The following is a 13,784-nucleotide window of genomic DNA, read 5'->3' as shown; positions in this document are numbered from 1 at the left end:
AGCTTTCCAACATTTTATTAGCAAATAACAAATATCTGTGCTATTTTTGACAGTCTGTACTATTTCCAGGCACCAAAAAAAAAAAAAAAAAAAAAAAAAAAAAAAAAAAAATCAATGTTTCTCCTAATAAAAATATATGTATATTCAAAAACATCACAACTAAAATACGAGTAAAACTAGCCAAATAGCCATAATTTAATAAAAATGCTCATGGGCTTTTGTGGTTTTTTTTACTGTGCTTTTTCTTTTTCTTCCAAGACTATCATTTCATTTCTCTCCAGGTTCCCTAATGCAAAACAGAATAAAATAGATTTTTATCTCCCAGCAAAGCAGATTCTTTTAATGTTCCCTTTCCTTCTTTTTTTTTTTTTTTTTTTTTTTTTTTTAAATTTTGTATTTTTGGCCCTTTACTGAAAGGAACGTGTAGGTTGCTGTTCAAAAGCCACTGGTGGTGAATATCAGATCAAGCCCTGCACGGAGCAGGTGTCCTGGCAGTGCTGGAAGCAGCACAATCACACCGTGCCTCCCTGAGCCGGCTGGGCTTCACCTCATGGAACACAGGGCGATGAACACAGAGAACAGCACAGCCAGGAAAACACCGTAAACCTTCCTAATGCATCACCAACACCAGTCCTGAGCACGAGATTCTACACTCACAGCATGCTCCTGCCTGGAGCAGTCAGGGGAGAGTTTGTACAAACACGAATGTGGCGTGCTGTGGTTTCTGTGCAGTGAAGTTGCTTGGGAACCATGTGCAGTGACGGAGTGCCAGAGAGAAAGGCCTGGCTTAGCTCACCTGGGCACAAAGATGACTGAACAGTCAGCTGTCTGTAATGTCTTTGTTAAAACACCACCTCACATCTTTATAAAGGTAAAATTAATAAGCCACATCTTCACACAGCCTTGCACTCTGTCTGCCTTTCTGCTGAGTCCCATCTTTCTCAACAGTTGCTAGGATTTTACATGAGAATAACCCCATCTCCATGACAGCACAATCCTGATCCAACAACCTAACACCTATTTTAACCAGGGCTTAATTTTCAGAAGTGTAATTTACATACACATCCCGCAATCTCAAATTTGGAAACCAAAGGTGTTTTTAAAGTCCAGAAATTCAGAAAAATACCACTGACTTGGAGTCTGTTTGGTTTTCCACATCCTTGGTAAAGCAGGAAGCAAAATTTGGTAGGTAAGCTGGGTGGCTTTTTCTCCAGATATATATTTTTAGTATTCTGTTTATGAAAGATTCCCTCCAGACACTGCCATGGTTTAACCTCTGTTGGCAACTAGACCCCACTAAGTCCCTCGCTCACCCTTCCTTGGCCCTGGTGGGGAGGAGAATTGGAAAGCAATGCTCTAGGGTTACTCTGAGATAAGAACAGTTTTGTAATTGGACTAAAGAAAAATATAATAATAATAATAATAATTAATAATAATGGAAAGGAAAATAGAGGAATAAACCCCAGGAAAGACAAGTGATGCACAACACAACTGCTCACCACCCACAGACCAATGCCCAGCCCATCCCTGAGCAGTGACCTGTGGCTCCCAGCCAACTCAACCCAGTTTACACACAGAGCATGACATGGCTGGAATATCCCTTTGACCATTTTGGGTCAGCTGTCCCTGGCTAAGGTCCCTCCCAGCTTTTTGTGCATGTCCTCACCAGCAGAGCATGGGAAACTGAAAAGTCCAGACTTATGCTAACCACTACTTAGCAACAAGTAAAACATCAGCATATTATCATCAACATTATTCTCATACTGAATCTGAAAACACAGCACTGTACCACTACTAAGGAGAAAATTAACTCTATTCCAGCTGAAATTAGGATACACTGAAACTTCAGGTTTCCCTGTTACCACTCCCTCTTAATACATACATTACTGTGGCACTTTTTGAGGATTCTGTCTCAAGAATTGCACAGAAAATTCAGAAATATACCTTTGAATTGAATATGAAGAGAAGCCCATGCCCTGCACCTCATCCCTTGACACAGGCTATGGCAGCACAAGATATAAAATAAAAAGAAATTAAATAAGTAGTATAAAAATGCAGTGCCATATTTCCAGAAACATTCACTCTCCAGCTTCCACAATTCATATATCCACATTCTCTTTCCTTTCCTCCAACCTTCCCAGTCCAGGATCAGCTCCACATCTCTCTCATACTCACTCCTCTCCACTGCTTTTTTCCTCCCACCCCCTCCTTAATTTTATGTTTCTTCCACCAAATCCTACGTTCTGCCTCTCTCTTCCAAAGCTCCTCATACATTTCCTTCCTTTCACAGAAGTAATTTCTTAACAACTGCATTTTAGTCTCCAACTAAGCAAGGATACAAAGTTACAAATATAAGGAGCATATTTTTATTTCTTTCTTAGAAACTGGAAGCCATCAAAATTAACCTGACACTAGTTTTCAACACCTTCTGCTCTAAAACCTCGGCCTAGAGGCGACAAGTGTAAAGCCAAACAAAATCAGTTTCCTCATCCATCTATAGTTGTTTCTAATAGACTTGCTTTCTGATTTTTAATTCATTAAATGGCAAAATAAATAGGAACTTCTAACAGCAAATACATTCTATGAAAAAATACCCTAGTCTATGCACATTTTTGGTACCAATTGAACAATACTGGTTTAGAAACTAATATATTTTAAATGATGCAACTTCACTGTGCAAAGATATTACATCAATATCAAAGTGCTTATTTCCTCAGTTTTGGATACAACTCCCTGAATAAAATACAGATGTCTGCAGTCTGGGTTACATGTAAACAGCACCTATACAAATAGGTGTTAAAGAGTCTCCAATTTGCTGAAAATAAATAATATTGACAACAATAACAAAGTCTAATAACGACTATTTCTTCACATGCTTTAGGTTTATAAATGCCCTTTTTTTGGTGAGGCATCCTGTCATCATTCTGTGAAAATGTTGTATTTGGGTGCATGTAAATCACTACAGAATTTTTTTCTCTTTTTCATCCAAAAATTGCCTTGGCCTACCTCAGTGCCACAGTCAGTTGCAACTCTCACAATGAGAGTTGTGCTAATCCTCAGGCAGAGAACATGGCCAGAGCACAGTTCTTGTTGCATTTCACATCTATTTACTCCCAGGTTCACAAAATCAAGGTTATGATATGTAATGACATTGTAATCTTCTCTTCAGTGGCAGCAATAACAGAGTACTGCACACAGCTAACAAAACCTGTCAGATACCTGCCATCAAATATTTATGCTATTAACAATTATAAAAATTGAATTTAAAGAAAATCCTTATGATTCACTAGCAATTTCCTGACTGAAATAATAATGCCCACAGTCTTAACCACTGTGCAGAACGTGAATTACTCTGCAGTAAAGATTGTCAGTAGAAACCCTACACCCTGAGTGCAGTTGACATCAGTATCACTGAAGTATCACTGAAACACTCAACATATAAAAGCACTCCAACTGGTGCTTGTGCTGTAGCATTTCCCTGGGACTCTCGATTCCCAGTTTTGTAAAATGCTTAGTAGGCATTTAAGACCATCATCCAATTGTTGGGGTAGTTTGAGAAGCAAGAAGCATCATACCAAGGACTCAGACAAGAAGTCCAAGTCTGCTGCCTTCAGCAAGGATGAAAGTTTCCTGTCTCCTGCCCATGGAATTCTCATCCCATTATGATATGCTGCTTCTCCGCTGAAGAGGGGCTTTTCTTTGTGAAAGATCCTCACTGTCACTTTCACAGTTTCTCTGAAATAGAAAGGCCACAAAGTCTCTCACGTAAATGAGATACCATGCTCTTAAACATGCTGTTCCAATATTATCATTATCATCTACTGAGAAGAACAGAGCTAATAGAGCCCTTAAAGTTTCACTTCAGAAGGTCACAGGCAGTGCCAGGGTCCCCCACCCTCCATCACAGATGTGAGCACAAGAGCAGTGAGCTCTCCTGCAACTGCTCAGATGTCAGTCACACCCCATGGTCACCGCCTGTGATCCAGACTTCATCTGCAGGCTCCTTGCTGCTCCTTTACACAATAATGTGCTTAGCCCCTAGAAGGTCTATCAAGTGACTGGCTCTCCCTGCACAAGATTCTTGTCACAGTAACAGAACATACAGCAGCATTAAAGACACAAATGATGCCATGGTCCCCTCTGGTTTCCCACTCCAAGCCACTGCTGTCCTGTTGGGCTGTGCATCCATGTAAGGACAGCAAAAATGACTGCACAGTAAGACCAGTTCTTCTCTTCTTCCTGTGTGAGGAGTGCACCTACCGAATTCTCATCTTGTGTCAGCACCTTCTTCACCAGCGAGCGCTTTAAGTGGTTGCACAGTGAAACAATGCGGTACGAAAGCTGTGCAGAGAGGGAGGAAAACCAATTTGATCACACATACCCAGTGCAGACATATCCAAACGCATTTCATTCGTTTACTGCCTATTACAATTTTACATTCAAGCTCTATCTTGCCCTCTGATCCCATCAGGCTTGGGAAGCCACATGTGAGAAGCACTAAAGGCTCGCTGTCATACCTTCCATCGCCTTCTAGCATATTGCCTTTTGAAGTTTGCCATGTTAACAACAGATGATTTCCGAACCAAAGCCTGTTGCTTGTCCGTGGGCTGGAAGATAAAAGAGCAATTTTATTCTTCGGCTCCCTTTGGTGCAAAAAATATGCAAGATACCTCATGTGCACTGGAGCTGGCTGAAAGAAAGCTGGGGAAGCTACAGATTCATACAGGTACGAGCAGAAGAAAAAGAATTAAATCTAGCCCACTCTGGGCCTAGACAGGACCCTTTTGATCGCAAATTAAATCCTAAAACTAGTGGGTGCTAAGGCTATGCTTTCACTTTATAAAGTTGCTAAGATGCTTCTCGTGCACACCTGCCCCATCTCCCTTTTCTCTGGATGACATCACTCTAATAAAATGGAACAAAGGTAGCTGTCATGTAGTATTAGTGATAAGGATACATGCTATCCCAAAAAACTTCAGCTTTGTCCTTTAACCATAGCCAGAGTATGAGAGCACAAGGCATTGACACCCAGGTAATAAAATAATTGCAATATCTGACGATTGAAAAATAGGAATAAAGAAGAATATAGATCGGAATCAGACATGTGCCTAGCACTTTGGAGGTCAACCTGGAACATTTGTTCCACAAATCCTGACACAGTCCTTCTGAAAATGAAGCACATTTCACTTCCAAAAGTACTTAAACATTTGCATGAACCTTAAAACCAAATCTGATAGATTGCAAGAAAGAAATTGTTCAAAACCAGATCAGACATGAGTGAAAAGAGAAAGGCCAGGAATCAGCCCTTCAAAGAGTATGGAGTGACAACCATTCCAGCCGTTCTGATCTGCCTATGTAGGAGGTGGCTAACACAGAAATATTTGTACTGAACTGGACTGGAATGCAGCCAAGCCATGCACCTGAAACAGCAAGAGTACCAAAGGAGAATGGAAAACACATCAGTGAGGATTTAAACATCTTTTTCAGCAAAATAATTTAAAATGTTTGAGACAACAAATTCATAAAATGCTGTAGGTTTAGCATTTTTGCAGGTATCTCAGCAACACTTCAAGGAGCCAAGCTATCAGCTGGGCCCCCTTCTCATTTAGATGTACACACCATTTACATTCAACAAAACTGGGACAGTTAAGCATTAAATATAATTTCCTCAAGCTGCAAACAGCCAGCTTGGTGCAACAGGCGAGCAGAAATCAATTTGAAGTGGAAAAAACGTCACTGGCTAAATGTCAGCTGTACAATCATTATGAAAAATTTCCCAGTGCCCTTTCAGCAACAGAACCATTGCTGACTCTAAATAACTCACTTTATTGCCAACTGCTAATAACCGACTCTTCATGTTAAGTACCCTGCAACCCACTGACCTTGTCATTCTCTCAAATCATCAGGATCTCGTGTCAAAAGCAGTGCGTGATTAGCCTCAAGGATGGAGTCACAACAACACTGCCCTCACCCAAACATGCTCAGGAACAAGGTGGCCTCATTTAATGCTCCTTCTCATCATGCCAGTGCATTTGTTCATAAAGAAAATCGATATGAACAAAGAATATGTGATCATGGCTGAGGGTAGGCAGACTCTCCTTCTTGAGAGTGGTTTCTGCAAATTCTAACTCCCACTAGGCTTTAAGTTACATTTTAGGAATTAAGACTCTCTCCCCCTGACAATAAAATCCTGTGTTCCAGTTCTCCTGGACAGTTTTTAATGGGTTTTCCAGCTCAAAGGAACTTGCAGAAGCATTATGAAACAATAAAAAATGGACACATGCAAAATGCTCAATACTATTTGTCACAGTAGAGCCCAATTCTCTGCAGCCATCAGCGCCAGCTTTCCGGGGTCACATCCTGGCTGTCTACACTATAGAAGCTTTTGAAAATTTCACATATTGTGCCAAGAACAATGCCACAGAGAGCACATACAGTCTCCATACAAGTACAATGATGGAAGCAACAATATTCCAAGTGAGTAACTGTTTTCACAATTCTGAATTTGCATCAGCCTCTGCACTTCTTTGTGAGGACAGGGCAGTAAATGGGTCCACTGTACTCTGCAAAAATTAGATGAGAGTATGCTTTTATCTTTTTATCTCAAAGTAGGAAACATTATTCTTAATCATGTTAGAAAGAACAACAATTCAGTTTATTTAGGTCATTAACTTCTCTGCAAAAGGAGGAGGGAGGAGGGGCAGTGAAAGATATACTCTAATATATATATGTAAAGATTCACTCTAGCTGGACTTGAGCTATTATCTCACTGATTCTTGTAGTTGCACAACAGTCACCATGCAGCAAATGCCCACAGAAACTTGGCATCTTTTTCAGTCACTAACCATCAGGGAACAACTGCATCCTGCATAAATAACTATTTATTGTGTTCAAAAACGAGATTGGTACATCTGTGCATATTAATACAGTATAATCAAACTACTTCTTTCAAATACAAGACAGCAGGGCATGATTCAAGGCTGGGTTTTCTTTTACTTTTTAAAATCTAAGGAAAAAAATCTTTATAGCAAGAACACTAGTCTGAAATGTCACACCACAGATTATGTTAGTTGTAGCTTTGTAATCTTCTTCACTGTAGAAAACAAACCAGATTACTATATTATCACTTAGTCTAAAATTGACATTTGCACTGCAGAATTACACAGTCATTTCATCATTACAAGTCCCCAATGGTGTTTTTGAATAGGATTTCTTTGCTACAGGACAGGAAACTCAGCTGTCGATTAATCCTTTAGTTTAAAATTCACCTTACCTTTGATGGTAAAAGAGTTTACCCTGCACAATTGGCCTAAACACTAATCCTAACATTCTTCATTGGCACAGCCATTTCACAGTGACTTTCCACACTACTAGCTAAATTACTACACCATTTCCTTTAATTTACAGATTTAACCTTTGCAAATATTTGTATCATAAGGTGTATAGAACTGCCTGCAGCAGGGCTATCCAACTGTTTCCTTCAGCCAACCAAAGATGCTATAAAGGGATTTTTTATTAGTTTCCAGGTACCCAGTTTCTAGTAAGTACAGACTGACTTATTCTTTATTCCTTATTAATTACCAGTAATCTTTAAGAACTTTAAAAATTTTAATACATGGTGCAGAGTAAAATATAGGCAATACCAAAGGTTTTGGCGTTAGATGTGTCCATACCACTGAGATGATCTTGTTCCTGAAAGTTCAGACACCGAACACAGGGAAAAAACAAAACAACTTCGACACTGGGAGATTATAGCCTTGGTCAGCAGCTTGTGCAATACATCAGAACTTTAATCCTAGGTCATATTTTTGTGTAGAATCTATGCACTGGAACTTTTTTAAACTGACGTACATTGAAACAAGCAACAAACCCTACACTTAGCCTGATCTCAGTGTTACTGATGAGATTCTGTCACATCAAGATTCAACCCTGCAAGGAATTCTTCACAGCAAGATCTATTTAACAGCTCCATTAGTGATTCATTAATATCTTTGTTGAAAACAGAGTCAAAGTTTCCGTTCACACGGGCTTCATTTTCCAGTTGAAAACTGCTCATTAAATCCTGTATCCACTTGATTTCCTCAGAAAGTTCCTGTCTGAGGGATTCATATTGGCTCTGCAGCTCAGCATATTTCCCGCACACGCCCGCGAGACTGGCGCCGACAGCCTCACTATCATCGTGCAAGTGCCTTTTCAGGGACTCCATTTTACGGTACTCATACTTCAGCTGGGACAGCATGTGCCTCACGCTTTCACTCTCTTCTTTATACCAAGCTTCTTTCTCATTATAAATGGAAAGCAGAGCATCCATGTCCTCCTGCAAGGAATCGTGGGATGCAGCCAAGGTGCTGAAACCCTGCTCCACACGGGAAATGTCCTCTACAACGCGGGCAAAGCGCTCAAAGTTGATGTAGGTGTTGTTGGGGGGCATGCTCGAGTGGCACTTTATGGTGTACTCCCTCAGGCATTTCGTCTTCAGCTGCGCGTTCTCCACCTTCTTGTTTTCCTGGACTTTGGTTTCATCTTTCAGCTGGTGAGTCATCAGGCAGAGGAACCAATATTACTGAACACTTACAAGACTGCAGCAATTCAAAAACTCTACACAATGGATGCAGGGACAAAGGGCTTCCACAATGCTGGGAGATTCTTTGCTCACAAAGATTTTCCTTCATGCATTTGATTAAAAGAAACAAACACCAAACACGTAAGCCCAGAACTGAATGTGACAAGTGATGTGCTTTCATTCCAATGTGATAAGTCCAAACAACATGGCTGCAATTTATTTTCATGCTAATTTTTAGCAATTAACAGTGTCAAAGCTATCAATATTTGTAGGAGGAAAACCAACAAACTTAATACCACTCCAACTAATGTTTTGTGCAATGCAAAGCAAAAACTGAATTTCAAAAATCCTCATTAGTCATGCTGAGACTAGCTAAATGTATTTTCAGTAAGAGACTTATCCACATAAGCAAGCAATGTTTATGATGAAAAAATACATACAGACACACAAATGTAAGCAAACCAGAACATAGGGTACACAGCAGTTCCCAGTCAACTCTCAATTCAAGAAAGCATGAAAGCCAACACACAGTATATGCCCATGCAAACAGAGAGGAATGGAAAAATGCAAAACCCAGTCCAATATGGGATACTGTAATGTGCAAAAAACATCAGAGCTTTGTTACTCTCTTTTTGCAAGTTATCATAATAAAGGAAGTCATTTGCAGAAATCCAAGGATTTGGTCAGACCCAAGCAATTTCCTCCCTGTACATCTTTTTGAGTCACCCAGCATCACTTAGGGGGCAGTTTTCCATTTAACACACCAGTAAGAGTGAGAATATGATCTCTGCTTTGCTCATGGAAAAAAAAAAAAAAAAAAACAAGATCTTTTTCTTTATTCAGTCTTACCGTTATCCATGGATGAGACAGAGCTTCCTGAATTGTAAGCCGCTTCCTAAAAAACAACAACACAAAAAAACCCCAAAGACTTGAATGGTAAATACTTGAATGGTAAATACTTGGTGCAGAAGTCCATTGACCCACACTCTTCCCAGGCTTCCTATGAAGCCTTTATCGGATAATTCCAGGAAAAACCCTCAAATGTCAAGGTTATGTTTCTCCCTGAGGCACACTGCTTGTGTGCAGTTTAGTTACTGTTCCAAACTTCAGTAGGCAACTGTCCTTACTCCACATAACTTTAATTCTTATTTCATCAAAATCTACCTGTAGTTTTGTGCACCCTTCCATAAAAGTTATACAACATTCCTTTGTTTTGTTCACCTGATGTGCTTAGAAAATACATTCTTGCTGTACACCTTTGATACATCTGTGTCTGAATCAACAGTAATTATACCAGAGGTAATCAACAGTAATTATACCAAAGCTGGTATACAGTATTACAGCACTGCAGGAATCTGCATAACTGTCACAAAAACCCTAGGTGACTGCCACAGATACAGAGACTTGGAACAGCTCCATATCAGCACATGTACTGATCTTTCTGGCATTGCACCACTGGGGGCATATTCTGGGATGGTATCACCTCCTTGGAAGTAGTTCATAAGAAACTGAAATGGTGGAGTGGTTGTTACCCTGAACTCAAGATTGTGCACATCATTTTCAGCCCTTCAGCTACAACCTATTGTACCAGCTTGACTCAGGTGAGAATTCAGTCCTGAACACGGCATTTAGCTGAGGAGATTTGGTTCCTCTTCTCAGGGTTTCTGGATGCAGTAATTAACTAGAGTCACAGCAGCATCCTCCTGCCTTGCTCTTGACTGGCAATACACACTGCAAGAAAAGCTTTTTCACTTGTCAAGCCACATTTCACCAGGATTATTTTAGAGATAAATGGGTCTTTCTGAATATTTGCTTACCGTGTATCTTTCACCAGTAGTTTCTGAATAAAGTCTTTTGCCAGGTCACTAGTATTGCTGAAAAATTCTTCATCAAAATCATAATTCACAGCTGTGATGTTGGCAAGTGTTTCTTGTTTAGTTTCTCCAAGGAAAGGCGATGCACCACTAAGCCTACATAAGCCAAATAGAGGAATCAGTTGGTAAAATAAATGGCAGAAGTCCCCTAATGAAATTACTGTGACCGTGGAATATACTCTTAGGACATCTGTGCCTCTTGTGTTGAAGCAGCTCTGCCATGTAGGAAAAAACATGGCCAGCTTTGGCTCACTACAGATGTGGCTCACTTAGCTGAGCCAGACTTGCATTGAAAGTCTCTAGTGGAGCACTAATGCATGCACACAGAGAGAAATGCATCAGAGATTCTCCTCTCCTGAGTGTCTCATTTAAGTCATTGCTAATCAAACTAGAAAAAATTTCAGCTCAGGACAGTCTCTATCCCTGTGAACCCACAAAGACTACCAGGCTGCAGCTTCTATAACCTTCAAGTTGATAGCGTAGTGTTTCTGTAGTTTTTCTTCAGGAAGGAAAAGCTCTGCCCCTACTTCTTTTCTCTCTGCAAAGCTGCTGATGAGTTCCCTGAACAGTGGGTTCAACCAAGAGACCTTTCTCAGCTGGAAGCAAAATACAACATATGATCAGAAGCCAGGCACATGGCCTTGCCTAGGAGCCAGCTCCACGGGAGAGGCAGGGCCATGCTGCTCAGTAAAAGGAATCCACAAGCAAAAGGGCTTTGGCTGCAATAAAATCCAACTGTTTCTGAAAAACACAAAATTTCTTTCTCTTGGCATCCTGCTCCAACTGCAAGGATGTAATGGAGACAGCATCATAATAAAATGCCATTTAGTGAGCTTGACTTAAGAAAAAGGTTTCCTCCTGCTTTGCCCATCTCTCAGCTGTGACTGTCAGCCTTCATCTTTGATGACTCTGCACCTCTGCTCCATAAAACTTGTGTCAGAACAGAGTTATCCCAGACCCCTCCTTCCCTGCCTTTCCTCCAGGCTCCTTCTGCCCCAACACAAAGAGATGCTGACTTGTAAAAGTCTGGTTTATGGGAAATGTCATTTATACCAAGGAGATTGATCTCACCCCTTTTCTTATAATCTTCTAGGCTATTATTGTGCTTATCTATTATGTCCAGCTTTGATAACAGTTTCAGGATGCAGCAGGCTCAAAACAGGACTGCAGCAAGGAACTAAACTGAGGTTTTGAATACTAAACCACTTGCTTACATGATCCCACTCTTAACAGACTTTTACCATGTCTGTATTGCCACCACCAGGCTGACTGTGAATATTGGGAGATAAGCAGAAAGTTAGATGGGACCACCCAAGCCTTTCAGCCCAATCCCCAGCTACCATTTGTGATTTTATCCACAGAATAAACACTCAAGGAGTGGGGAGGAGAAGCATAAACTGCTTCCTCCCCCCTCTACAATCACATAATACCACCAAAACATCTGACACAGGCAAGAGAGCATGAGTGAGGTCCTCCAGTTGTCATTGATGCAGTAAATTTCATCCCATAAACCACAGTCAGTCTCAGTTCTTAAGGGGTTTTACATACTTCCTCTTAAACTTCGGTTCCCTTTCTGCTGGCTACAAATAGGCACCTCTCCACAGACCATGAGCTTTGCTCCAAAACTGAACCTTGGAAACCTGCCCTAAGGCCTTGGCTTCTTTTCCCTTTCCCCAAATTATGCCATGAAGCGGCTGTAATTCCACCTTCTGGCCCTTTGTTGGAAGCCAAAATCAACAGTCCTCTATTTTCTGATTTTTTTCTTTTTTTTCTCTTTGGGACTCAGTTTTGAAATCTATGAAATGGGAGGATTCTCAAATCTAATATCCAATGCAATTGGCTTTTGTCATATCCTGACTCAGTGCCTGTAAATATGTACCAGCAGACTCAGTAATAAAGGCTTTGCCCTTACAACTCACTGAATCACTGCAGAGTTACTGAATTGAGGACTTGGATGCATTTTGAACTCTACACCTGATGATGGCATCCATTTGATTGCTGCCACGTGTGCTAAAGTAGGTGGTATCATAGACACACCCCAATTATTCAGAACACTTCTGAGCAAAAGGCTTTAAAATTAGGAGGCAATATGAGTTGAAGGCATGCAAATTTCTGGTCCATACCCTATCATGCAAACTGATCCCTCCGACTGTAAAAAGCGTGCTCTTTTTTTCTGATCATTTTCATGGAGACATTTTTCTACCTTAATGACCACAACAATCATTAGTAGCCAAGCAGGTAAAACAGATCTCCTGTGCTGGATGCAGTACAGGAATCGCTCCCTTACTCTGTCCCAGCACAGACCCCTCAGTGTAACAGGAAGACCTGAGGAGCAGCTGGCTCTGTGCATCGCTGACCACATTCCCACCTGCTGCTTGACCTCAACTCCTAAGTTTTCCTCTCATCAAATAGGAACTCCCATTTTCCAAACTCACAAAGTTTAATGTCCTGCCAAGTACAGGTGTGTCAGTGCAGATCAGAGTGCTGACAAAAAACAAGGGTCTGGACAGTATTTTAAATCCCTTTACCTGAGCTTGGGTTCAACCAATACCCCAAACTTTTCTTTGTACTGTAGAAAAGGGAATTCATTGCACTGAATCTGATTCCTCTGACCCTACCTCTCTTTTACAGCTTGTGGGGTCTAACCCTTATGCATAGGCCAAGATTTATTTTCCACACTGAAAAGACAATCCTTCCCCTTCAAGCCTCTGTACTTGTCTGATGCCTGGAATGTGTAGTGCAAATCCATCTAATACAGGAGTCCACCTTCTTCAAGCCTGGCAGCAAGTTATTCCTCTGAGAATCACAAGGAACAGCCAAAGCCACGGGTGTGACATTCCCAGCAAGCAGTGTCCACTCCCTGCTCCCCAGGAGTCACAGGATTTCGATGGAAGTAGTTAGAATCAAGGATCACTGACCACTCCTGCAATTCTCATGTCAAATGAGAGGAAAAGCAAGGAGTGCTGTTCCTCTGCTGCATGCATCCATTGTCACACAAGCAGTTTCCCAAGTTGTCAAGCTCCACCTTAAAACTCTCAACTGCTTGTCCTCAGATGCCCACAGAAACTCATTTCTTTGAGAGCCTGAGCATATCATACTTCCCTCCTTTTATTTATTCACCACCAGCTGACACACTTTTCTTCTAAAGAGAATCTGTATCTAAACAGTATTCTGAGATCTAGTTTTCCTTTATGCTACTGCCTATACTGATCTCTCCAACCAACCTTTGCTTTACTAGCTTTAACAAACACTTTTTTTTCTCCTTTAAGCTGAATTCTCAGTTTCCATGGTCAACTTCTCTGCTCCTCTTTCAGCTTAAATTCACCTTTTTGAAACGGGTGACCCTA

At 40.9% G+C, this 13,784-nt stretch overlaps 1 protein-coding gene across 4 annotated transcripts in view; it reads right to left on the bottom strand.

Annotated features, from left to right (window-relative positions):
• Positions 1–239: 239 nt before the first annotated feature.
• DAPK2 (death associated protein kinase 2) overlaps positions 240–13,784 on the bottom strand; it is a 47,677-nt gene continuing 34,132 nt past the window's right edge. For 2 of the 4 annotated variants that reach the window (XM_041489790.1, XM_041489793.1), the window contains 3 exons: positions 10,381–10,533; positions 9,413–9,458; positions 6,864–8,530 (listed from right to left, as the gene is read on the bottom strand). In XM_041489790.1, the coding sequence (XP_041345724.1) occupies positions 7,895–8,530; positions 9,413–9,458; positions 10,381–10,533 (835 nt within the window). In that variant the 3' untranslated portion in view covers positions 6,864–7,894. Of the gene's footprint in view, positions 3,736–4,260; positions 4,342–4,517; positions 4,608–6,863; positions 8,531–8,575; positions 8,667–9,412; positions 9,459–10,380; positions 10,534–13,784 lie in introns of those variants that run through there. The other 2 variants (XM_041489791.1, XM_041489792.1) reach the window with 2 other exon arrangements.

Source organism: Pyrgilauda ruficollis, unplaced genomic scaffold, assembly GCF_017590135.1.
Source record: "Pyrgilauda ruficollis isolate IOZ18807 unplaced genomic scaffold, ASM1759013v1 scaffold96, whole genome shotgun sequence".
NCBI classification, from domain to species: Eukaryota; Metazoa; Chordata; class Aves; order Passeriformes; family Passeridae; genus Pyrgilauda; species Pyrgilauda ruficollis.
Note: the sequence above shows the minus strand (reverse complement) of the source record. Positions and strands in the feature narration are given on the sequence as shown.